The sequence below is a fragment of the Argopecten irradians genome, chromosome 3 (genome assembly GCF_041381155.1).
Source record: "Argopecten irradians isolate NY chromosome 3, Ai_NY, whole genome shotgun sequence".
NCBI classification, from domain to species: domain Eukaryota; kingdom Metazoa; phylum Mollusca; class Bivalvia; order Pectinida; family Pectinidae; genus Argopecten; species Argopecten irradians.
The window spans coordinates 23,574,134-23,602,090 of NC_091136.1; the positions used below are offsets into that span (position 1 = coordinate 23,574,134).

At 34.2% G+C, this 27,957-nt stretch overlaps 1 protein-coding gene across 1 annotated transcript; it reads left to right on the forward strand.

The window, feature by feature from the left end:
* The first annotated feature begins 1,873 nt into the window (after positions 1 to 1,873).
* LOC138317933 (CLK4-associating serine/arginine rich protein-like) lies at positions 1,874 to 27,260 on the forward strand. Its single transcript, XM_069259909.1, is given in 20 exon segments — positions 1,874 to 1,912; positions 4,714 to 4,850; positions 5,221 to 5,318; positions 5,976 to 6,074; positions 7,119 to 7,201; positions 9,198 to 9,288; positions 10,166 to 10,293; positions 10,505 to 10,601; positions 10,826 to 10,904; positions 11,164 to 11,237; positions 11,497 to 11,541; positions 12,718 to 12,906; positions 13,515 to 13,715; positions 13,987 to 14,301; positions 14,866 to 15,000; positions 15,607 to 15,655; positions 23,011 to 23,065; positions 23,364 to 23,422; positions 23,653 to 23,843; positions 24,260 to 27,260. Coding segments are annotated over 19 exon segments (2,142 nt in total). The 5' UTR covers positions 1,874 to 1,912; positions 4,714 to 4,751; the 3' UTR covers positions 24,315 to 27,260.
* Positions 27,261 to 27,957: the final 697 nt, after the last annotated feature.

A 27,957-nucleotide genomic window follows, 5' to 3' on the forward strand; every position in this document is an offset into this window, starting at 1 on the left:
ATGCACGTGAAACGTGGAACCTAAATTCATACTACACACAAGTATGTAATATATTAATTTACCAAAGCTTTTCTTCATTGCGCTATATCGTGCAAGGTGCAGCGATTACGTCACCGTGTCTTTTCAAAACGACGTAAATAGCGTCGTTCAAATATGGCGTCATAATGCTAACTGAATTTTCGAGGAATATCATTTATTGAGATTTCAACCCTCCATATCATTAAACCTTACATTCATGGCATATTCTTTCTGATGGGAGCTAGTTACACGTTTAGACTAAGTTTTAAAAATCAATATTGATCAACGCCAACCGGGCGTTTTATATGGGTTAACCATTCGAGATATATTCATGTAACTGTAACCATTTATATAAGGATAAAAAAACATAAATCAACACCAAACAATTACTAACGTGTCTAAATATAGTTTCGCCTGCGGGACACATATGGCTATGATTGACAGCCGAGTCCGATATCAGACTGCTGTTACTCAGTATAGTGTATGGTGCTTTTATGCCAGAGTTACTGAGTCTTTAAACATTATTGACACACATCCAAGCACTCAAAAGTCAAGGTTGACTCATATTGCTCTTCAGGCACACGATACCTCTTTACTCGTGTGTATAACTAATACACACGAGTTACTGTGACACATATATTATTGCATGATATATATATATGTCCGTATATTTTTAGAGTCAAAAGCCTGTGATCTAAACGCTGAACTGAATTTCGAGTCATTGCGATACATAACACATACATAACTGGTCAGTTCAGCCAAGACATCACAGGCAATAATAACGTCACAATCTTGAAAATACGGCGTCGCATGATTATCCCGATAGAAGGAAACGTCAAATTCCAGTCTGATTTCGACGTTTTTATTCAGAAACGAATTTGAAGATTGTGTCTGTATTTCCATATCTCGTGTCTACGTAATATGAATTTTGTGTCACTCACGTGAAGACTCGATCAAAGCTCGTGGTATATTAAATTATTGAATCCATTAATAGATTTCATGTTAGATCCTCTCTCATACTTCTCTGGTACTAACGTGTTTGTTTGTTTAAGTTTAACGGCCCATCGCCAGTCAGGGTCATATAGGGCCAAAAAGACAATAATTATATAATTTTTATAACAATCATAACAAATTAGAAAAAATAAAAGTACACGCAAAGTCGATGGACGTCTTTTCATTAGAGTGACTATCACCAAAATGTAAAGGTTTGTTGGAGGGGTAAGACAAGGGGAAACTTCTCACCCCATCGTTTTCCGTCAAAGTTCTAAATTCTAAATTCTGCATTTGCAATTGCCTAGTCCATAAACTAATTATTTAAACTTTCAAATTTTTCAAAGACAAACTAATTCAACAGATCCTTATTATCACTCTGTTACTTAGATGTTTAAAACGGAGTGATAGAAGTATGCAGTTTAATTAACCAGACTGTTTCAAATGTCAAGTAGGCTATAGGTCAGTGGTGGTGATCATTACGAATCAAGTAGGCAAGGACTAGGCTAGAACTAAAAGATGCGGCATGGAGTACCAGAGGTTGGGTCGAGGTACTCAGTAAATGGTGTGGTTTAGTGAGCAAAACAGTGGATTCTTGTTAGGCCTATCTGTCAAGTTCTTTATATTAAACGGTTAGGCCTACTAGGCAGTCTAACCCAAGTTAAATTTTCGCGCCATTAACTTGCCTACCTAATCACGTGGTTTGATATTGATTGATCTCATTTGACGTACTGTACAATATATTGTATCTCGAATTGTATAACTTTATCTGATTTACGAGAAATTTAAACATACTGAACCGTAAAAGAGACAAAATATGACATCTACAACATCGGTAATGACAACTTTTGTTTTGAGGCTATCCGTTTGTTTCCGGTTAAATGGCGGCGATGTAGGGCTGAAGGTAAAGTTGATAGCAAACATTTTCTGTAATTGTTTGCAGTCATGATTTATGTTTACAGGGATTTTTCAACGCTTGCAGTTAAAGCTATTTGTTTGTTTATATGTGAACTTACTTTGAAGGCTTAATAAATGTGAATAGCTCAGTTGTCTGCTACACTTTAGTATGGCTTTTAAAATGTGGCAATGCAACTTCATCTCCATCTTCGTCTGTTCATCGACATCATTTTGCTGGAAAGGCCCTGATTAGCATATTTTACCTTTATATCACAGTAAATGCAACAAAGATATGTTGCTCTGAAATTAATAATTATTGGAGAATGAATTTGTTTTTAAAAATAAAAAACTAGACGAATTCATTACTTTTTCATGTTTGTCTATTGCACATTTATTTACCCATAAAACGTAGCACAGATGGAAAACCAAAATGATAACAGAGAGCATCAGCAGAACATGATCCTGCTCATTTTCATGTGATCAATATCAAGTTAAGAAATAATTGAACATTATAAATGATTACTATATCTCAATTTAATCATCTATTTATATCTCTTCCAAACCCAGACGACAAATTTGTTAAGAAACTAAACTCTTTGATAGTCTATATGATTTTCTGTGGAACGGAAAACCAGACAAAATTAAAAGGGAGGTAATTATTCAAAGTTACTGTAATGGTGGTTTGAAAATGGTTAATATTACTGCTTTTATAAATTCTCTGAAGCTGACATGGATAAGAAGGCTTTTCAAAACTAATGAGAAGTGGCAACATATAGTAAAAACTTATGTAGATGAAGACCGTCTTGCCAATTGTGGTTTAGAATATATAAAAGTATGAATCAATAAGTGTACAAATAGTTCCTGGACAGATGTCTTTAACTCATGGTATGATCTGATTGCTAAATACCACGATAAATTTATTAAAAAAAATATACTTAAAGTCCCAATTTGGTACAATAGTAAAATATAGATTGGTGGAAAAGCTATTTTCTGTAAAGGCATTTTACCAGAAAAATGTTTGCATTTTGAATAATATAATAAAAGAAGGCACATGTGAATTCTATTCCTTTGAAGATTTTATTCATAAATATGAGGTAAATACTAATTTCTTACAATACCAAGGCCTTATATCTGCAGTGAAAGTCAAACACTATATTTCAGCATATGATACATCTGTCTGTAAGATTTCCTACCCATATATACTATTAAATCTTCATTTTATTCTTAAACATGAAAAGGGGTCGAAAATCTTCTATAATATTGTAATAAGATCAGATGTGACACCATCAGGTACAAGATTCAGAAAGTGGAATGATATCTTTGAGACTATCGATTAAACAACTTGGAGCAACATTTATAAAATTCCTTTCCATGTAACAAAAAACACAAAACTTCAGTGGTTCCAGTATAGAGTGGTTCATCATATTCTTACTACAAACTCATTTTTATACAAAATTGGAGTAGTTGCCTCCCCTTTATGCATTCTGTGTAACTCTGAACCAGAAACTATAACCCACATTTTTTTGGGATTGTCAAGAAACTAAAAAACTTCTAGATAGTCTCGAAACGTTATTAACGGCACTGTTAATTTCATTCTCGATTAATAAAAAAACATTTCTTTTTGGATTCGTTCATCAGAATAGTTTGCCAAGTAATAGAGTTGATAATGAAATTATTATCATTATCAAACAATACATCTATAGAATGAGATGTTTACATAGTTCACTGAATATTTACTCTCTAATTAACATAATAAAAGATAACTACAAGATACAGAAATACATATCTAATGGTAGAGATGCAAATACTATAAAGAAGTTTGAAATTGAATGGAAGAAATGGGACAAACTGATTCAGCTATAGTTAATTTAAAAAAAAAAGTGTTTTATCATTATTATAATTACATTGGCAATTTATGAATACATTGTATGTAGACATGCAAAATCTCATGTTGAGCAAACAAATTTGACTAATTTAGTGTCATTTGAGATACCCTGGATTATATTTTCCAGAAGAATTATCTCCCTTAAATCCTGTGATACAGCTGATAGCCCTTCACAAAGCCATATATATTTTGCAATACTATTAGAAAAAAACTTATATTTGCAAGTATTCATAGCTCTGCCATCGCACTCCAAATAAACATACTTAACTAATCTACTGTCTCTCTTCTACCAGCTGCTCTCTCTCTGTCTCTTTTTCTGTCTTGTTTTTCTCTTTCTACCAACCTCCTTCTTTCCATAAAGTCAATACATTATATTGGTAACATCAAATTTACTTAATTATAAATGCTTGCATTTGGTATTTGATTTAAATTATTTGTAATAATTGTATGTATTATAGTTTTCACACTTTGAAATCATAATAAAATACATAATCTTTAACTTTAAACTAATATATGCTAATATAAACTAAACGCAATATGCAACCTGTTAGGAATAAATAGTAGATATATATATGTGTTTATGTGTGTTAGTAATGTATTCGATTACCATGTAAAATACTTTTTGAAAGAATATAAAAAATCAATATCTTTAAGTGGGTGCAAATGAATGAAAGATGAGTGCAAGCATTTTCATACATTGTATATTGTACATGTATTGATGAAAAACCTGAATAAAAAGTAAATTATAAAAAATATGAATGATTACTCCAACAATGTTAGAGGAGATATGTTTTCATATATATTATGGAAGTAATTAATGAATAATATACATTACCTATATATATTTGTAGTGTATATATGTAGTTACTACTAGTAACATATTTACATAATTTTACTTAACATTTATATTCTCTCCATTTTAGGAATTTTTTTATTGGGGTAGTAAATTCCCAAATCCACCATGTGGCATGAGGCGAGAAAGCAAGAGAAAAAGATCCGGGGGTTGATGGTAGATTACAAGAAAAGAGCAGAGAGAAGAAGAGAATTTTATGAAAAAATTGTAAGACGATCAATATCACACAAGTTTGATATTGTCTGATATGTACATTGTATATATGTAAAACATCAAGGACGCAGGAATGAAATTGACAAACCATCATTTCACTTTAATCTGTAATTAAGACTTATAATTTAAAAAATGCAACTAATTTTGGTTCATTCATTCATGATTGAATGGATAGAAAAAATACAATGATTTATCATGAACTTGAACATACTTTGTTGGTTATTTTGTATTTCTCAAAATTATAGATTATTGAAATGAAATAATTTTAATGGGCATGTGTACATAATTGTTTTCAATGTTTTTCATTCCCCTAAGGCCTTACATTGATATGATTTAGCAACAAAAAATGCTTTTAATGTTTCAGAAACTAGATCCTACACAGTTTTTGAGAATCTACGGGCGGCCATGCAAGATCAACTTGGACCAAGCAGTGGCCATTGCTGCGGAATCTCCACAAAGCATGTCAGTATTTAGAAAGGAAAATAGCAGGATTAAAGTACTACCTATTATACTATTTCACAGTATCATGGTTTGTTTCTGTTCAAAGCCAGCTTCAACAAAGCACAGCTACTTGTCAAAGACATTGCTTACAATAGAATGGGGCCGTGGTGGCCATGGTCTGAAATTCAGGTCATCAAAATAAGTGCAAAAATAAATAGTTTGTCCACAAGTCCCTGGAAAGAACTAGCATTCTTTCTTTTCTGTATACTTCAATTAAACGCTTTCACAAGATTTTATTAAATGTTATAGAATTAATTTAGACTTATGAAAGATATACAACATTATGTTTCATACCAATCTCCAATAATTATAAATTTTTAAACATTGATTGATTCATGTTGCATGATTATAAGGTAACACTTCTCTTATTTGGTAGAAAGTTTTTAATCTAGCCATCTTACCTTTGTGGATGATAGATGTAATACCCTGATATTCCTTTTCCATAAGTCTTTAGGTGAAGCCAGACAGAGCCTATGAACAGTCTCAGAAGCTCATAACTTATTTGTGTATATTTATATGGTTTATCACACATGTAAATAACTTATTTGTGTATATTTATATGGTTTATCACACATGTAAATAACTTATTTGTGTATATTTATTTGGTTTATCACACAGGATGCCGTGGCAGGGACAGACAGATAACATGATTGACAGATTTGATGTCCGGGCCCATCTCGACTACCTGCCACATTTCAATATAGCTGCCCCTCCCACGTATGTATTCCAGTAGCTCCTGGTATATATTATGTGTTCTGTCAAACCTCCTGGACACTCAGCATGATTATATACTCCCAGGGATCAATCTAGGTTTTGGGGAAACTACCCTTTTTCAAAATAAGGGAAAAATTTCGCGAAATATAGGGGAATTTGAATCTTCTTATCTTGGTCCAAAATTATATTCATTTTGACGAAAAAGTACTTTAAAACAACTAATTTTATGTTTAGATTTAGTAAAGCAAGATTTTTAGCTCAATAATGAAAAATCTTAGTTTATCATAAAATATGCAGTAGCTGTATGACAAATATGAAGAAATTTGCAAACAAAAGTCTAAAAAAAATTAATGAAAAATAAGTCACAGGGGAAATTGTGTTACAAAACCGGTCATTTTTTAGCTTCAAATGGTGAATTTTTTAATCTTTAGGGGAATTTTAGGCCAGAGGAGAATTCATTCCTTGAGGGGAAATTTACCCATAAACAGTAATAAATCAGAGCTATATTGATCCCTGGACTCCAGTTCTCTATATATGATGCTAAATGTAAAGGTTTTTGGCAACTTCATTTCACGTTATTATGCCAAATTACTTACAGAAATTTACAGAAAACTCTAATGTGCTTGTAGTTGAAACCTTTCAGAGATATTTTTTTTTGCAAATTCTAGTGACTCACAAAATTACATTCCACACGAAAAAAAGTTGGTTTGTACCAGTGTTATGTCTGTCTGTCCCCACAAGATCATGATCAATCTTGAGCCGGGGGCTGAGATGTCTTGACATATTACCACAAGCCGTCCACCTCTGGGCGGTGAGTTTGAATCCCAGTTGCAGTTGCCAGGTACTGAGCGGTGGTCGGTGGTTTTTCTCCGGGTACTCCGTTTTTCCTCCATCAACAAACCTGGCACATCCTTACAAAACCATGACTTTTAACAGAATGTTAAACGAATAAACTCTTGAGCCGTATCTCCAAATCTACCACTTGGATAATTATTAAACTTTTCTGGGCTCTATCTTTATAAAAAAAAAAGTTGTGTTTACTTTTAGGCTGACACGGCATGAAGAGGAAGAAGAACGACTCTGTTGTTATGAAAGATACAGAACACTTGTTGAAAATGAATGCTCTGGATGTAAGTTATCAGAAATCAGTTAAAAAGAAAAAAAAAGTAAATTTTTATGTTTAAAGTAGATAAAATCCATAAAATAAATACAAGATTCATGAATCTTTATATAACGTCACATATTACAAACATATAACATTAGTACAGTAGCGCTATTTCTGCGACAAACATGAATTAAATGAATAAAAGTTACAATGTTCTGTACAGATAAATAACAAAAAGACCTCTTTCACGAACAATGGAAATTTGCCCACGAACCAATTTTATTGAAATTAAATGTTATATGTAGCAACATAAATGCAAACCCTTGAAATATGTTAAAAATTTTTAAAGGCTCCAAGGGCCTTTGCTATGGGCAAATTAAAACTGTCCAGTAGAGGTGTATGACAGGGTTCCCTTTTTGATCCAAAAGGGTATCAAAATAATGTTTTATGTCATAAAACTATAATTTTCTGAAGAGTATAAATAATTACATATTATGATCACAAATATGTAGGCAAAATGTGACAAATAAAATTTTGGCTACATTTTAAAGACAGAAAATATCGAAATTTTCGGTGCTATTTTCGGCCTTGTCAATTATTAACAAAGGTGATTCACCCACTTCCAGTTTGAGTGCACCAAAAATATTTTCTAAAAAGTTGGCTTATTACCTGCAAAGTAAATATTGTGAAAATTTCAGAAAAAATTGTGGACCGGTAAATTTGTGCTGCTAAATATTTGTCTATTTTCATTGTCCCATATTACTGTTCGTATCATATTATGTAATCATGTTCGTTTTGTGTCGTGATAGAGGGACAGATTTGATATTTTTTGTCCACACGACTGGAATAACTTCCTTGTCCCATATTCATAGTTTCTGTAGTTAATACACAGTAACATTGAGGTGGTCTGTAATTTTCAGTGATTCACATACAGTGTAACTTCCCAAACCGAACCTTCTCAAAACCGATCATCTCTAGAAACTGAACATGGATGTCATGTACGGAATGAATTCCTCTTTATTAAAAGTAAATAAAACTTCCCAAAACTGATCGCTCCCAACTCCGAACACTGGACCAATTTTGAGATCAGAATAGTTAAATGTAACTAAAATGCACTTCTGAAAACCGGCTTTATTTGAGCGACACCGATAGCTTGCATTTAGGTCTGATCAACAGACCGTGAAATACACGCGTACCTGTATCCATAGTTGTCGCATGCAATGTTAATGTCCTGGGGCATATACACAGGCGTGAAGGCAATACGTATATGTACACGGTAATTATACCAGAGATGGTAGTATAATTATTTAATCATGTCTATTGTTTAGATATTTAACGAAGGTCTACCACGTGCATGCTGTTTGTTTACTGTTGGGAAACAAGCAGAGCTAGTAATAAAGAGAAAGTTTCGTATTCAATTTTGTGAGTCTCAAACGTAAATTCTCTGTATGAAGAAGCAGAAGCCATGTATTGTTTTAGAAAATGACCAAGTCATATATAATGACCGGCATCGACTGATCATCGTGTAATTAGACCATATTTAATTTTATTCTTGACGTAATCGGAAGCGATCGGCCGATGTAGGTTAGTGCAGACGAGATCACGCAACTAACAATTGTTTATAAGCGGTAACAAAGTAAAGATTAATGTAATCCATTCCTTTTAAACGTATGATTCTCTCTTTTGTGATAACATTCACATTAACGATAATATTGGTCAGTTATAACAAACACTAGGCATACAGGCATTACAGTATATGGTGTAGGAAACAACTTCCGATTGATTAAATCCGGATTGTTATGATCATTATTCGGCTCACTTCTCCAAACTGAACCCTCCCTAAACCTGCCGAAATTCTATGCACTGACCATGTTCGGTTTAGGGAAGTTCCACTGGTGGTCTGTAATTTTCAGTGATTCACATAGTTTCTATAGCTAATATACATTGAGGTGGTCTGTAATTTTCAGTGATTCACACAGTTTCTGTAGTTAATATACATTGAAGTGATATGTAATTTTCAGTGACTGAGGAACAGTGTCTACAGCAGATTGCTATTGATGAACAGTTTGGTGCCGCTAACAGAGCATTTCAAATCGAGGAAGAAAAGAAAAAGTGAGTACATAAATATATTTCATATTTAAAAGAAAATTTAAAGCAAAAATTGTGAGATTCTCAGAAATAAACCATATTTCAACTAGAGGTCAACCCATCACCTATGACGTAGCCTTTTACGGCACATAGCATGTTACAACTGAATACAAGTACAGAACCAACTCATTGTTAAGACAACTTTATTTTGGGCTTTTATGCACAACATTTCCACAGCGATTTAATTTTGCTGTTCACAGGTGAATTGCTCTATTGTACTTGCAGTTGAATTTTTTTTATGTCAGTATATTTTTGCAAATTCTACTTATCCACAAAATATGTAAAAATAAATTATATACGAAAATAAGTAGGTTTGGAGTATGGGTATAGTTAGGAATGGATACTGTCTGAGTATTTTAGAATACAAACAAGGAATGGTCTGAAATCCCGAAAAAATTCTGTGGCACTATATCCTGTATAGTGTGAGGTACAGATTGCACATGTGCCAAAGACAAAAAAATTATTTTATGTTATTTTTTGTGTTAATTAGACATATATATATACACAATTAAACACCAAGTATTGTTCAAATGATGAATACCATTTATGCTCTGTCAGCAGTGGAGCATCTTTAAATACATGTAATTTAATCTTAATCCTTCGCAAAGTTCGATTCTAGAACTGGTAAAGATATCTTTAGAGTTAGAGAAAAAAAAATTGTCTTCTGGGGACTGATGCTCTTAGCTTCTGATCATGGGCAAATAAGTACATCTTGCTTCTAAGGTCTAAATTTTATGTGGTTACAATAGAATACATGTATATGGATTGCACACCTCGTTTTTGGTTTCCCTGTAAATCATTGGTACTTGTTGAAGATGAAAAATATATTGTTGTTGAACAGACTTGCTGGAAAGAAGGCAGCTATTGGCTACACATACACAGATAGTACTCCCGCTCCCGAGGAGCCGGAGGAGGAGGAGAACGATAGTGACGACAGCAGTGACACAGACGTCGAAGTGGCCGACTTGGGTAAGAAATGGACAATAATATATAACTAAAGGATGGAAAGTATCAGAATTTAAACAAATAAGTGATATGACCTATCACAAAAATAATGCACATGAAATTCAGAAATAGTCCTATAAAGGTCAAATTAAACGAGAACATTTCCGATGTTCTACCTACGAGGAATAAGACTTCCATTTCTTTGGAATGTTTATGTATTGCTTACTTCCTTTAGATATTACACTCGATGTTGATGCTCTGACGCCGGAACAGTTGACCATGTTAAATCAGTGTGCCCAGCTGTTTGGTATGAAGGAAGAAGATTACACTAGGTAAAAGGCTTTATTGATCAAATAAAATTCTGTTGATATGTAAGATATGATGTCAGAGAGGTAAACTTCATGGAATCTTTAAATATTGGTCTGATAAATCAGTATACCTTTTCGTCAGAGCTAAAACCAAAATTCTGTGGATACCATTATTTTGCAAAATTTTGAAAAGTTCCTGAAATCCTGCAAAATATTATGCTATAATTTGATTTGTTTATATTTCTTAGGCTTTTGTCTAAGGATAAGGAGGAAATTGAGGCATTAAGACAGGCAAAGATGTTGGAGGAAGAAAAAGCTCAATTTGCAGTAAGTTTTCTCATGTAACAACATTTTGCATACTTGCTCTCTAAATTGTCAGTAAAGACAATGGCGAAAAAAAATCATGAGAATTGTATGCATTTGAACCTTTATTTGGGTATTGGACAGATGATACTTTTTGCCAATTTTAAAAAAGTTTTGTTGTACTTCATAAGCAACTAATACATACAATTCTTTTATTTTTAATGAGGTTTTAATCTGCTAACTTTATTGTTGTATAAAAACTTTAATGCTATTTTATCAATAGGGTCGGAAATCAAGGAGAGAGAGAAGGGCCTACAAAGAAAAAAGATTGGCCGGCCGAAAACTCAGTCCCCCGAGGTAAGTATCCTTGAGTAATTTCAACTTCTGAATCAATTTGATTTCTATATCTCATGCCTAGTATTAGAATGGTTTCGAGATTGGGTTTTAATAAAACATAACTTTAAAGATGGACCATATTATCATTATTCTTTATTTTCATTAGTCATCATGACTCAACCGGTAGCTATAAATAACTAGCTCCATTGGTTGATTTAGAAATAAAATGATGACCACAACAGTGTCTGATCTTATTTAATGGATTTTTGTTTTGTTTCAGTTATGCTGCTCGAGACAGTCCAAAGTATGAGCCATACAGAAAAAGGTATTACAACACAAACTCTATTCTGTATTTACATATTACAGAGTTATCTCCCCTTGTGGGTAGGTATTGAGTATGACGTCATGTGTTTGTGAGTGTTACGTCAAAAGAAAACGGCGTGAGTTTCGCTCACAAGATAATGACATCAGAATGGATACCTATCCAAAAGGGAGGTAACTCTGAAATGTGCTAAATGATAAATGTTTTAATTATGATTTAATGATAATTTTTTATTTCAATGATCAGTTTTGCAAACATTGAAATCAAAGCATTTATTTATCTGATCAGGATTTAAAGATTGTTAAAATAAATATATTTTGTATGAAAAGGATACAAGAAACATTGATTTTTTCTCCCAGAGATTCATGACACAGTTAGTTCAAACACAAATATTTAGAAAATGTATTTGTAATATGTAAGATGTTAATAAACACAAGAAAGCTGAAATATATAATAACAATGAAGTTCATTGCAGCTTCTTGCAAACTAAAATAGCTTTTGATTTAAATTTGGGATTTCAAAATTAGAAAGTCTAGGTAGTATTTAATGTACTTTATCTATCTGTAAAGTAGCTCAATATAATTTGGTAAGCTACATGTGAATCTTAAATGAAAAACTTTAATTACTGAGCTACAAATTTAAGATTATGTTTGTCACATAACTTCCACATTACTTTAACAATATAACACTCATTGTCAGACTATATATAAAAACATGGGCATGGCAGAGCTGTGTTATATACTTCCCGCCAAATAATCATCAAGCTGCTGTTATCAAGATCAAGTTGTTTTAGGCTCGTTTAATCTAACAAACTCACCAGTAAGATCCTTTTCCGTCAAAACAAGTTACAAAGATTATTACATCACGTTTTTGACACAACAACAACGTCACATACTGTATGCTTTACAACAGCAGTTTTGACATCCAGCTTGGATCACAACATAGCACTAAATCACTCGATTATTGATGATGTTGACAATGATGACGTGGCACTGAGAAATAAATAGTTTGTTCAAAGTTCACTGTGTCAGCCAATCAGAATGCTTACAGAGTTTACACCATGAATGGTATAAACAAATTGTTAAAATAACAGCTGCATCATTTATTTGATACCCTGAGAGTTGAATAACACCACCTATGGTGGTAGAAGCTGATTTATCCGTACTTATTGTTTCTCAGGTCATCCTCTTCATCCAAGTCACGATCTCGATCACGCTCCAAATCACCAGAGGTTCGAGGGAAGGTGATGTTTATCACAAGTTTTGGTGCCGATAGTGAGGAGGAAGGAGCCTTTCATGGTCCAGCGCTTCCACCTTCAAATAACATCGACAACAACAGCAAACCTGAGACTAAAAAGTCACCTTCATGGTCGGTGTTCTTTTTTGTGCCGCTTTCTTCTCTAGCCTGGATCGGCCCCCTCAAATACAGCTAAAACTTAGACAGGGTAGACTTTATGTTCCATAAAGGGCTATTTTGCACAAGTTGGATACTTCTGAATTTTCATTTAATACCAATTATAAAGAACATTTTCTGTTTTAGCAGTTGTTTGCTTAACATATTTCTCATGTATTCAATCTGTAAGTATAGATATAGATATGGAAAAAATAGTCTGGGTATAATTCCAGTGACTTGATGGAGTACATGTACATGAAAGATGACTTTTTGAACACTTTTTATTTGACTGATTGAAAGTCAAGAAAAAGGAGTTCCTAAGGACTGTTATTTTATGAAAAGCTTCTCAGAATGCCCTTAAAACTTTTATACAGTTTTATAAAAGGCATTTATACAAAATCATAACATGTGCAAAGTATCCCTTTATCTTCATTTTGGTAGGATGAAGATGAAGTTTAAAACAAGAATCTGAAATCAGAAATGTAGTTTTGTTTTCCTCATTCAGACAGTGAGTAACTGATATAGTCATTGATGTTGTGCCAGTTCTAACATTTTGATAATGCTTTAATTGTTTTTCTTTTTAGTGAAAAGAAATCAATACCTAAACTTAGAAAGGACAGGAATCTGAGGTCAAGGTCAAAATCTCCTCGTTCAAGGTCACCACAGAAACATGGTAATCAGAGTTCAAGGACCCCCAGAAAGAGGTCAAGGTCAAGGTCGAGGGACCGAGATAGGGATAGAGATAAGAGATAGAGACAGAGATCGAGACAGAGATCATGACCATCGTAATCAAGGAAGGGACCGTTATGGACCTCCATCTAGGGGTGGGTGGCGTGACAGTCGAGATTATCGTGATGGTCGAGATCGGAGAGATGCCCGAGACTATAGGGATAGAAATCGGGATTATAGAGATAATTCAGATCGTGACCGTGACATGAGAGATCGTGATGGACGTGACAGTCGTGATCACAGGGACAGAGATGGACGTGACTATAGGAATATTCGGGACAGCCGGGATCGGGATGGAAGGGATTACAGGGAAAACCGTGATGGCAGGAGTCGGCGATACTCACCACCCTCTAAAAATTCTTCATCTAAAAGGAGACGGTCAAGTAGTAGTTCCTCTTCGAAGTCTAGGTCACGGAAGTCTAGATCAAGGTCAAAGTCTAGATCAAGGTCACAAAAGTCTAGGACTAGGTCAAGGTCTCGGAACTCTAGGTCGAGATCAAGAAAGTCAATGTCAAGGTCACCAAAGTCTAGGTCATTGTCACGATCCAGGAGGTCCACATCAAGAGGTTCATCAAGGTCATCAAGGTCATCATCGTACTCCAGCAGATCATCTTCATCAAGATCACCTTCATCAAAATCAAGGTATCATTATTATTTCTGCTACAAAATATAACAAATATAAAAGGCAAGAGGGGCCTGTAGCCAAATTTACAAAACACACCGTCTACATGAATTACACATGGATTATGTGTGAAAAGCCCTGCAATAAATGATATTGAAGATATTGCACCACTATGTACTCTTTTTCTCATAAGGATTTCAGTGTACCTTTACGGTATTATATTGATTTACATCTTATATTCATCTGATTCTGTAGGATGTGATTAACACATGATGTACATTTAAGAGGAATGGTGGTTAACCTCTACTATGGCACTACCTACTACAGAAAGTTACATACTACATGTTTGAGACAAAAATGGATGACAGTCTTAGCAGAATTGAATTATTAGATTTTGTAGAAATGACAATCATGAAGTTATGTGGGATGAAATTTCCCGATACGGGTCCATCTTACACAAACTACTAGTGGTGTTCAGATTAATCAAGTTCGTCGAGCATCGTTGGTTTGGGGTGTTTGACCAATTAATCAGTAAGAAATCTGTAATCATTCATTTTCACTTGATTGAATTTTATGTCCACTAGGTCCAAGTCGCCTTCGCCAGCACAGAGTCGACCGGAACCAGTGATAAAGAGATATCGCCGGGAAAGTCTGTCGTCTAAGTCAAGCGACAGTGAATCGGAAAAGGAGAAAGAGAGCAAACCATTAAAACCATCCAAGTAAGAAGACTAATCTTTACACAGAGATTCCTGGCTTTTGGTCGGATGTTTTTTGAGAGCTTGAGAAAAGTCATATTTCACTATGTTAGCAAAAGAATCTTTTTACAAAATCATCTTTAATTAAGTTTCAACTTTCACTTGAACTGGCAGTTTTAATATAGATAATGTTTGTCTTATATCTAGGTGTAGAAGATGTGTTTATATGTGATATTTGTGTTATTTCAGACCCCCGGGTGTATTTGTGTTATTTCAGACCCGGGGTGTAGTTGTGTCTTTTCAGACCCCGGTGTAGAAGATGTGTTTATATATGTGATATTTGTGTTATTTCAGACCCCCAAATGTAGAAGATGTGTTTATATGTGATATTTGTGTTATTTCAGACCCCCGAGTGTAGAAGATGTGTTTATATGTGATATTTGTGTTATTTCAGACCCCGGGTGTAGAAGATGTGTTTATATATGATATTTGTGTCTTATTAGACCACTGAATGTAGAACATGTGTTTGTATGTGATATTTGTGTTATTTCAGACCCCTAGGTGTATTTGTGTTATATCAGACCCCGGGTGTAGAAGATATGTTTATATGTGATATTTGTGTCGTTTCAGAACCCCTGGTGTTGCTCTGGTCGGTAAACTGACATCTCAAGCTCCTCAAGTCAGTAAGAATTGCTTGTCTTGTTTGTGATTTGCCAGTGAAATACTGGCTTATATTACCATTCGGATAAAGAAAATACCCGAAAATGTGGTTATCAATATTTAATACTGATTTTCAGGATTTTGGTCAATTGATATTGAAAATCTTTCGCATTCGTATTATTTTATTTGATAAAGTTTGAGGAAAAAATAATTTTTGTTTGTTATATGGTGAATTCTTTGCTTGAAATTAATTTTCTGTGTTTTTTTTTTTTTTTTTTTTAATTGTTATCCTGTAAATCAGTATCAGATATTCATTGAAGAAAGGTTTTCCTGTCTCTTAAATTTCATCATTTTCTGCTGTAGACTAAATTTATTAAAAAAAAAAAAAAAAAAAACACTCATGAATACATTAATGGAATAAAAACACTGAAAAAAAAACTAATTAAGATTTTGGATTTTGACTACCAATACATGATACATTAAACAATCGCAGTGAAGTTTTTGTTTCCTAACAGTTCTGATTTACATCCTACTTTTATGGTATGGGAACAAAACAATGACTAGCATATATGTATTGTCTCTGTCTGTTAATTGTTTTATGCTTTAGTTGATGTCTGTAATCAATATAGGTGTGAATAAAGAAAACTCAATAGACTACTTCACAGGTTCTACAAATTGAGAAAAAAAGAGCTATGGTTTAAAAGGATCTTTAAATTCTTTTTAAGTCAAAAACAGTTTAAATTTATGTGATCTGTAAAAGAAAATTGGATTCAATTTATGTTTGTTAGTTTAATTTAGAAAAACTGAAAATAATACGTAAATTGAATTAATCGACTCTTGATAAATTTTTAAAATATCAAGGTTTCAAACAAAGTGAAATAGAGTAAATTGATATTGAACTTCTGTATACCTCTAATTTAGAAGGAAAAGTTATGCAATATGTGCTACAGTACATTGTCAATAATGATGATACATTTTGTTTATTATCTTTTATGCACTTAAATTTTCAGGACTGTTTGAGTGTTTAAATTCAAAATATATGTACTGTGTATTTATCAAATAAAAAAAGATCCATCTTTATTTAGAATGACTCATCAAAAGAAGTTTATTACTAGTAAGAACCAAGTTATCTTAACATTTCAAAATTTTTCCCTCCTGCTTTGATTATGAAAATATCCAGCCAAATTTATTCCATTTTCATGCAATAATATCAACTACTACTTAATCCAATAAATACATGGGTACATGTGATTTTAGTGACATTTGATAATTAGTTTGCTTTAATTATCAATTTCTGAAAGGCTTACCCAGTAGCCATGCTTTTCTGTACGATAATTGTGATGAGTATAAACAGATCTACATGATATTTTATATCTAGGTTACATATGCTAATTGCTTGGTTGATTATGTTAATGTTTTCATAATCAACAATCTGTTGTTTATTTTCAATAACTCATTTATATTACCTTCTCATTGATAATAATAACGAAAAAATCCTGAAGGAAAGAACAAAGGAAATAATTTCAATAAAGTTGCCTGTCAGTGTTGCTGTTTTTCATTCCCTGCAATTATGTATGTGCTAAAATATTTGTGTCAAAATATGCATATTACAAAACAGGAAAAGTCAATTAAAATGTGGAATGGAGGAAGAAGATATTTAAAACTTCATAATTCACATTCATACTTAATGGTGAAGTACGGTTTGTAGATAATGTGTAGCCATCTTTGAGGAGGTATGGTTTGTAGACAATGTGTAGCCATCTTTGAGGAGGTATGGTTTGTAAACAATGTGTAGCCATCTTTGAGGAGGTATGGTTTGTAGACAATGTGTAGCCATCTTTGAGGAGGTATGGTTTGTAGACAATGTGTAACCATCTTTGAGGAGGTATGGTTTGTAGACAATGTGTAGCCATCTTTGAGGAGGTATGGTTTGTGGTCAATGTATAGCCATCTTTGAGGAGGTATGGTTTGTAGACAATTTGTAGCCATCTTTGAGGAGGTATGGTTTGTAGACAATGTGTAACCATCTTTGAGGAGGTATGGTTTGTAGACAATGTGTAGCCATCTTTGAGGAGGTATGGTTTGTGGTCAATGTATAGCAATCTTTGAGGAGGTATGGTTTGTAGACAATTTGTAGCCATCTTTGAGGAGGTATGGTTTGTAGACAATGTGTAGCCATCTTTGAGGAGGTATGGTTTGTGGTCAATGTATAGCCATCTTTGAGGAGGTATGGTTTGTGGTCAATGTATAGCCATCTTTGAGGAGGTATGGTTTGTGGTCAATGTATAGCCATCTTTGAGGAGGTATGGTTTGTAGACAATGTGTAGCCATCTTTGAGGAGGTATGGTTTGTGGTCAATGTATAGCCATCTTTGAGGAGGTATGGTTTGTGGTCAGTGTATAGCCATCTTTGAGGAGGAATAGTTTGTGGTCAATGTATAGCCATCTTTGAGGAGGTATGGTTTGTACACAATGTGTATCCATCTTTGAGGAGGTATGGTTGTAGACAATGTATAGCCATCTTTGAGGAGGTATGGTTTGTGGTCAATGTATAGCCATCTTTGAGGAGGTATGGTTTGTGGTCAATGTATAGCCATCTTTGAGGAGGAATGGTTTGAAGGCAATGTGTAATTATCTTTGAGGAGGTATGGTTTGTGGTCAATGTATAACCATCTTTGAGGAGGTATGGTTTGTAGATAATGTGTAGCCATCTTTGAGGAGGTATGGTTTGTAGACAATGTGTAACCATCTTTGAGGAGGTATGGTTTGTGGACAATGTGTAGCGATCTTTGAGGAAGGACGGTTTGTAGACAATGTGTAGCCATCTTTAAAGAGGTATGGTTTGTGGTCAATGTATAGCCATCTTTGAGGAGGAACGGTTTGTAGACAATATATAACCATCTTTGAGGAGGTATGGTTTGTAGACAATGTGTAGCCATCTTTGAGGAGGTATGGTTTGTAGATAATGTGTAAACATCTTTGAGGAGGTATGGTTTGTAGACAATGTGTAACCATCTTTGAGGAGGTATGGTTTGTAAACAATGTGCAGCCATCTTTTGAGAAGGTAAGGTTGTAGACAATGTGTAGCCATCTTTTAGAAGGTATGGTTTGTAGACAATGTGTAACCATCTTTGAGGAGGTACATTTTGTAAACAATGTGTAGCCATCTTTGAGAAGGTAAGGTTGTAGACAATGTGTAACCATCTTTGAGAAGGTATGGATGTAGACAATGTATAGCCATCTTTGAGAAGGTATGGTTGTAGACAATGTGTAGCCATCTTTGAGGAGGTATGGTTTGTAGACAATGTGTAACCATCTTTGAGGAGGTATGGTTTGTAGACAATGTGTAGCCATCTTTGAGGAGGTATGGTTGTAGACAATGTGTAGCCATCTTTGAGGAGGTATGGTTTGTAGACAATGTGTAACCATCTTTGAGGAGGTATGGTTTGTAGACAATGTGTAACTATCTTTGTAGAGGTATGGTTTGTAGACAGTATATAACCATCTTTGAGGAGGTATGGTTTGTTGACAATGTGTAACTATTTTTGTAGAGGTATGGTTTGTAGACAATGTGTAGCCATCTTTGAGGAGGTACAGTTTGAAGACAATGTGTAACCATCTTTGAGGAGGTATGGTTTGTAGACAATGTGTAGCCATCTTTGAGGAGGTACAGTTTGTAGACAATGTGTAACCATCTTTGAGGAGGTACAGTTTGTAGACAATGTGTAGCCATCTTTGAGGAGGTACAGTTTGTAGACAATGTATAGCCATCTTTGAGGAGGTATGGTTTGTAGACAATGTGTAACTATCTTTGTAGAGGTACGGTTTGTAGACAATGTGTAGCCATCTTTGAGGAGGTACAGTTTGTAGACAATGTGTAACCATCTTTGAGGAGCTATGGTTTGTAGACAATGTGTAACCATTTTTTGAGGAGGTACAGTTTGTAGACAATGTGTAACCATCTTTGAGGAGGTATATGGTTTGTATACAATGTGTAGCCATCTTTGTGGAGGTACAGTTTGTAGACAATGTGTAGCCATCTTTGAGGAGGTACGGTTGGTAGACAGTGTGTAGTAATCTTTGAGGAGGTATGGTTTGTAGACAATGTGTAACCATCTTTGAGGAGGTATGGTTTGTAGACAATGTGTAGCCATCTTTGAGGAGGTATGGTTTGTAGACAATGTGTAGCCATCTTTGTGGAGGTACAGTTTGTAGACAATGTGTAACCATCTTTGAGGAGGTATGGTTTGTGGTCAATGTATAGCCATCTTTGAGGAGGTATGGTTTGTGGTCAATGTATAGCCATCTTTGAGGAGGTATGGTTTGTGGTCAATGTATAGCCATCTTTGAGGAGGTATGGTTTGTAGACAATGTGTAGCCATCTTTGAGGAGGTATGGTTTGTGGTCAATGTATAGCCATCTTTGAGGAGGTATGGTTTGTGGTCAGTGTATAGCCATCTTTGAGGAGGAATAGTTTGTGGTCAATGTATAGCCATCTTTGAGGAGGTATGGTTTGTACACAATGTGTAACCATCTTTGAGGAGGTATGGTTTGTAGACAATGTGTAGCCATCTTTGAGGAGGTATGGTTTGTGGTCAATGTATAGCCATCTTTGAGGAGGTATGGTTTGTGGTCAATGTATAGCCATCTTTGAGGAGGAATGGTTTGAAGGCAATGTGTAACCATCTTTGAGGAGGTATGGTTTGTGGTCAATGTATAGCCATCTTTGAGGAGGTATGGTTTGTAGGCAATGTGTAACCATCTTTGAGGAGGTATGGTTTGTAGTCAATGTATAACCATCTTTGAGGAGGTATGATTTGTAGATAATGTGTAGCCATCTTTGAGGAGGTATGGTTTGTAGACAATGTGTAACCATCTTTGAGGAGGTATGGTTTGTGGACAATGTGTAGCGATCTTTGAGGAAGGACGGTTTGTAGACAATGTTTAGCCATCTTTAAAGAGGTATGGTTTGTGGTCAATGTATAGCCATCTTTGAGGAGGAACGGTTTGTAGACAATATATATAACCATCTTTGAGGAGGTATGGTTTGTAGACAATGTGTAGCCATCCTTGAGGAGGTATGGTTTGTAGATAATGTGTAAACATCTTTGAGGAGGTATGGTTTGTAGACAATGTGTAACCATCTTTGAGGAGGTATGGTTTGTAAACAATGTGCAGCCATCTTTTGAGAAGGTAAGGTTGTAGACAATGTGTAGCCATCTTTTAGAAGGTATGGTTTGTAGACAATGTGTAACCATCTTTGAGGAGGTACATTTTGTAAACAATGTGTAGCCATCTTTGAGAAGGTAAGGTTGTAGACAATGTGTAACCATCTTTGAGAAGGTATGGATGTAGACAATGTATAGCCATCTTTGAGAAGGTATGGTTGTAGACAATGTGTAGCCATCTTTGAGGAGGTATGGTTTGTAGACAATATGTAACTATCTTTGAGGAGGTATGGTTTGTAGACAATGTGTAGCCATCTTTGAGGAGGTATGGTTTGTAGACAATGTGTAGCCATCTTTGAGGAGGTATGGTTTGTAGACAATGTGTAACCATCTTTGAGGAGGTATGGTTTGTAGACAATGTGTAACTATCTTTGTAGAGGTATGGTTTGTAGACAATATATAACCATCTTTGAGGAGGTATGGTTTGTAGACAATGTGTAACTATTTTTGTAGAGGTATGGTTTGTAGACAATGTGTAGCCATCTTTGAGGAGGTACAGTTTGTAGATAATGTGTAACCATCTTTGAGGAGGTATGTTTTGTAGACAATGTGTAGCCATCTTTGAGGAGGTACAGTTTGTAGACAATGTGTAACCATCTTTGAGGAGGTACAGTTTGTAGACAATGTGTAGCCATCTTTGAGGAGGTACAGTTTGTAGACAATGTATAGCCATCTTTGAGGAGGTATGGTTTGTAGACAATGTGTAACTATCTTTGTAGAGGTACGGTTTGTAGACAATGTGTAGCCATCTTTGAGGAGGTACAGTTTGTAGACAATGTGTAACCATCTTTGAGGAGCTATGGTTTGTAGACAATGTGTAACCATTTTTTGAGGAGGTACAGTTTGTAGACAATGTGTAACCATCTTTGAGGAGGTATATGGTTTGTATACAATGTGTAGCCATCTTTTTGGAGGTACAGTTTGTAGACAAGTGTAGCCATCTTTGAGGAGGTACGGTTTGTAGACAATGTGTAGTAATCTTTGAGGAGGTATGGTTTGTAGACAATGTGTAACCATCTTTGAGGAGGTATGGTTTGTAGACAATGTGTAGCCATCTTTGAGGAGGTATGGTTTGTAGACAATGTGTAGCCATCTTTGTGGAGGTACAGTTTGTAGACAATGTGTAACCATCTTTGAGGAGGTATGGTTTGTAGACAATGTGTAACCATCTTTGAGGAGGTATGGTTTGTAGACAATGTGTAGCCATCTTTGTGGAGGTACAGTTTGTAGACAATGTGTAGTAATCTTTGAGGAGGTACAGTTTGTAGACAATGTGTAGTAATCTTTGAGGAGGTACAGTTTGTAGACAATGTGTAGTAATCTTTGAGGAGGTACAGTTTGTAGACAATGTGTAACCATCTTTGAGGAGGTACAGTTTGTAGACAATGTGTAACCATCTTTGAGGAGGTATGGTTTGTAGACAATGTGTAGCCATCTTTGTGGAGGTACAGTTTGTAGACAATGTGTAGTAATCTTTGAGGAGGTACAGTTTGTAGACAATGTGTAGTAATCTTTGAGGAGGTACAGTTTGTAGACAATGTGTAACCATCTTTGAGGAGGTACAGTTTGTAGACAATGTGTAGTATTCTTTGAGGAGGTACAGTTTGTAGACAATGTGTAACCATCTTTGAGGAGGTATGGTTTGTAGACAATGTGTAACCATCTTTGAGGAGGTATGGTTTGTAGACAATGTGTAGCCATCTTTGTGGAGGTACAGTTTGTAGACAATGTGTAGTAATCTTTGAGGAGGTACAGTTTGTAGACAATGTGTAGTAATCTTTGAGGAGGTACAGTTTGTAGACAATGTGTAACCATCTTTGAGGAGGTACAGTTTGTAGACAATGTGTAGTAATCTTTGAGGAGGTACAGTTTGTAAACAATGTGTAGCCATCTTTGAGGATGGACGATTTGTAGACAATGTGTAGCCATCTTTGAGGAAGGACGATTTGTAGACAATGTGTAGCCATCTTTGAGGAAGGACAGTTTGTAGACAATGTGTAGCCATCTTTGAGGAGGGACGATTTGTAGACAATGTGTAGCCATCTTTGAAAGTCTTCATAGCCTATTATTAAATAGGTTGTCTACTATAGAGTTAATGATGGAAATAAATACAATTAAATTGATATCTGATTTTGTTCTTATTTTAGTTATCAGCCCGTGAAAAGCTGAAGAGAAAAATGCAGGCAGCTTTAAATCGACAATGTAAGTATTTTATCTTTGAAGGGAATCTAAGTATGAATGTTTAAATGCATTTCCATATAAATATAAACAATATTGCAAATCTTTTGGATGAATTGTTTTCTGAATTTGATGTCGATATAATTCTTAAGATTAAAGATTAATGCTGCTAGTATTCTTCATACATAATATTTTTGAAAATTGAGTATTGTCTTAGAAGAATTGCATATGACCCCACCATAACACTGAATACTTTATTTGATTAAATGATTGATATCAAAAATTGACTGCAAATTATAATAGATATGAAATGTAATTGTAGACAAAGCAGATAAGAAAGCAGAGGTTCAGAGAATGGAGAAAGTGGAACGAGAAAGAGTGGTAAGTACTTCTCTTTCACTAGTGTATGATACAGACTTTATATTAAATGGTGACACTGTTGGATTAAGTTAGGAATTTTGTTAAAAATGGGTGAATATTTTAATGATAATAATTATCTTTAATTTTAGAAGTGACTTCTCTGAATATTTTGATAATAAACAGGTTAAGTATTTTCCTATCACTTGTTCAATTGAGTTTATACTGATTCCATAATATGAATGATTCTATAGGATAGAGAGGAAGAGTTGCGTCTCAGAGCACTGGAGATGCGGCGCAAAGAGAGGGAGCGTCGACATCGTGAGCGGGAGAAGGACAATAGCAGTAGTGATGAAAAACCACAACATTCACCCATATCTAGGAAGCATCAAGGTGGAAGTCGTAGTCCCTCGCCTAAACCAGTCGTCCGACACAGAAAACGCAGGTTAGAACATACTTCTGGTAACTTTAGTTCTGTGGTTTACTTCTTTCCTAAAAAGGTTGTTTTTCTACCAAAAAGGAAATTACTCGCCGAAGTTAATCTATAATAAAACATGATTTTGTACTGAAAAAGAAAGAAAACAATATCTAAGATTAATCTGATGATGAACCATGTAACATTACCTAGATATTAATTTTAACTAATTAATTATTTAATATCTTCCTATTTCAAATAAAAAGACTTTGTGGGTAGTGAAAATTTAGTTTGTTGATTGCTTTTCCCCAATTCTGAATGAGTTACCTCCCTTTGCATGTAAAAAGTGATATATTAAAGGAAATGTCTGAAAAGTGAGGATATTTTTTGTTGTTTTTTTTTGTGTGCAGGATTAATTACTAACTTGTGTTTTTTTCTCCATCTAGGTCAAGATCCCGATCACGGTCGCCACATCGTACCAGCAAACTAGTTTCCTACTGAGGAGGAGACTGTATACTATACAGGACAAGGATTATCTACCGTGTCTGGGCATTGTGTTATATGTACAAGTGGTGATGGGAGGCTCCTCATGTCAACAGTTAATATCTAGGTGACATATATAGACATACTGTTCAGATACAATGTCGCTGATAGTGGCCAAGGTATTCAGGACTCTTTTCCTGATTCATTTCTCTTCTAATGATGTGTTCATTCAACCACTATTTCCAGAGGACTGAGCATCTACACGGACTGTACATGATAGCATGTGTGCTGTTAGATATAAAGTTAACAAGGATCAGACCAAGGTATAGTCACAGCCGGGCAAATTCAGGATACCCAGATATCTTCTGGTATTATAGTGGTTCGGGGCATCAATTCTAATAATGACTTGTGCTGTATATTCTTCAAACCACCCCAGGTTTGAGTGACAGTGATTGGGATAGCGAGGGCCTGACAGATAAAGTAACAAAGTGTATCACTGACCAGAACGTTATGACACAAAGACATGCACAGCACTAAGAGTATGGAAACATCAACATCAAAATACACAGCACTAAGAGTATGGAAACATCAACATCAAACGCCCTGAAATCTGATGTCTGGCTTGTTTTACTATAATCTCAAAAAATAAACTTTCTTTGTAATGATTTTGACAAAATGTACAAAGTTACAATTTCATTATCGATTTTACATTTAGATTAATACACCTGGATAATTAAAATTCTTCACAATCATTATTATGCTGAGAATAATATCAAATAAGATACTGTAAATTTAAGGATTTCTATTGTAGAATAACTATAACTTTCGCGAATTTAAAAATTCAATGCAAATATATTTCGATATAAATGTGTGTAAGTAAATCTCATATGACAGAAAGCTGGCTTACTAATGTGTATTATGTCATCCAATGTAGACGGAGCACAATCCATTCCAAGTCACAAATGAGACACATCTGATTCACAACAGAATACTGCATTAATTTATTGATAACCCAGCTCAGATGTTGATTGTGTCCTCGATTTCTTTACAATACAATGTATTGTTTGTTTATGAATTGCCAGACGAAATGTCAGTATGCAAAGTACAAAAATAATCAAGAATTTGAAGATTATGAGTGAAAATGTGTTACACAATCATGTTGTACATGTGCTTTGATTGTACGTAAACAAAATTGAGAGATAATGATGTAGAATTAAGAATGAAATGAAGTAGAACTGAGCCATATTTATCAAGGAATCCATATGAGTACAAAAACAGTCTTAATTAGAAGATCCCCACTCACACAACAACCCATATAAAGTATTTTTGTTACTTGTACCAAGTTGATAATCGGCAAGCTTAAATGGAGCCGTGTTTTCATACAGCAAATTTCAGCTGATGCTGTACCAATACCTGTGTACGCTATTTTCTTATATATTACTTATATCAGTTAATCTTAATCCCCAAACACAAGTAATATAATCAATTGTGTAGATCATGGATGGACGTTTCTGCTTGGAGTTTATGTTAGCAAAGTGTTTATCGAGCCTTTTAAGGAATTATTGACTATAACTGGATATTTTCGACTAAAGTTTTCAGCACATGATTTGTGTTAATTGGGTGTCTGTTTTGAAAGTTAAATTTAACACATCAATGTAATAATTCTGTTTTATACAACAAATGTTATATTAATTTTACATCTTGTTATCATGTTTAACACCTGGCTACATACTAGATGTTTGTTTCTATAAGTTGAGTGCTAAAGGTCAATAATTGAAGTTTAATCGTCTAATTGACACAAAAATAAAATTATTTTTTTTGCTTTTGTTGTCTGAGCAATCAGTACTTTTATCCATATAGCGCATAGTGTCATGGATTTTTTCAGGATGCAATTTATTATTTATTATTTAAGTAAAATAATTATAAAGGTCAAATTTTTCAATGATGGTAATAGTGTAAAGTTAATAACTTTTGTTATTGAAGAAAAATAATATTTCAATTACTGCCATTTTTGATAGATAAAAACTTCCAGAGATGATGCACTTGATATACAAGTGTTGTGTTGTTAGACCTCGCCTTTCAAAGGAGTATAAAAAGTCAAAGGTCAGATAATGAAGGGTGAAAGGGCAAAGGACAATAAAAATTCAAAGGTCAGATAATGAAAGGTGAAAAGTCAGATGATGAAGGGTGAAAGGGCAAAGGAATATAAAAAATTAAAGGTCAGATTATGAAGGGTCAAAGGTAATAGAGGTAACCATAGCTCTGTTTGTTGATTTTATTTGTTTTATCATCATTGTTATATTGTCATTTTAGTCAATGCCATATGTACATTTTCAGTTCTTTGAGAACTTGTTTTCTGCATTAATTTCTTATTTTATTAATGATCATGTACAGCTATATGATTAAATTGTGATATATCTGTAAAGTTAAAAAGTTTGCCTCTAAATCATTTAACAAGAAAACCCTTGTACAAACACTTGTAACGAAAAAGACACCATTTTACAAGACCCCAAAAAACTCTTATTCCTAGATCTTTTGTTGAGTGTTGGTAAAACTTAACATCTCATCAGTTTAATGAAGAATGTTAATCATTATTATCCTTCCTGCTATGAGATACCTTGTAGCAATGAAATAAATGGGATCAGCTGTGCTTTCTTAATTAGATTTTAGTTTATGTCCATGTGATGAAGCTATATATTGTTCCCTTATACAATTTGTTATTATCAATAACGGAGTTCATATATCTATATGCCTTGAAAAGATCTTGAAATTATGAAAAGGTCTTAGAAGGGCCTAAATTCTCGTCTCTTAAAAGGATGAAAGTCCTTAATTATGACTGAAATCTTCAGTGACTGTTATTGATGCACATTTATGTACATCTGCATTTGTAGGAATAAGATGTTTATTGATAATGTTTTACTGTTCTTTATATAGATTCTTATTAAAAAAAGGTGACAAAATAAAGTGCTGATGTTGTTATATATCCACAACAATATTATGCCTCAATTATACAAAAAAAAAAGGCTGTAAAAGGGGCATAAATGGCCTTTAATTTACTATTTGTAGTAACATTTCTATATGAACCATGGATATTTAGGCCTACACATTTTGAGTTACAGGGAGATTTTAGTGGGATTCACACTGACGATTAGATTCAGCATTTTTTAACAGTTTAGTGAAAGCAGAATTTGTGTATATATATTTGTATATTGGTTCTTGGTGTTGTTTGCAGAAAATGCAGAAAGAAAATGCAGCCCCCCTGATAGTTGAAGCTTTGTGCAGAGATTTAGTTTGCTTGTATTTAATCTACCATGTCTTATTCGTGAATCCAATCTTCTACTTGATTTAAGTGAAAGCTTTTGAGCTGTTGCTATTATGTTTATGGAATAAAACATTTCCAATCTTCTACTTGATTTAAGTGAAAGCTTTTGAGCTGTTGCTATTATGTTTATGGAATAAAACATTTTGTGAAATCTTACTTTTCTTTGCAGAGTTGTATGTTGCTATTGAGTAATGTTGCTTTGTATATTTGATGATGGACTGTTTGTACTACTGCATGTTGCAATTTAAGAATAAAGATGTTTTTCAAATGACTGACCTTGACCCATTTTGAAGGTAACATGTGTCTTGAATGTGGAAATATTGAAAACTCAACTGCTTT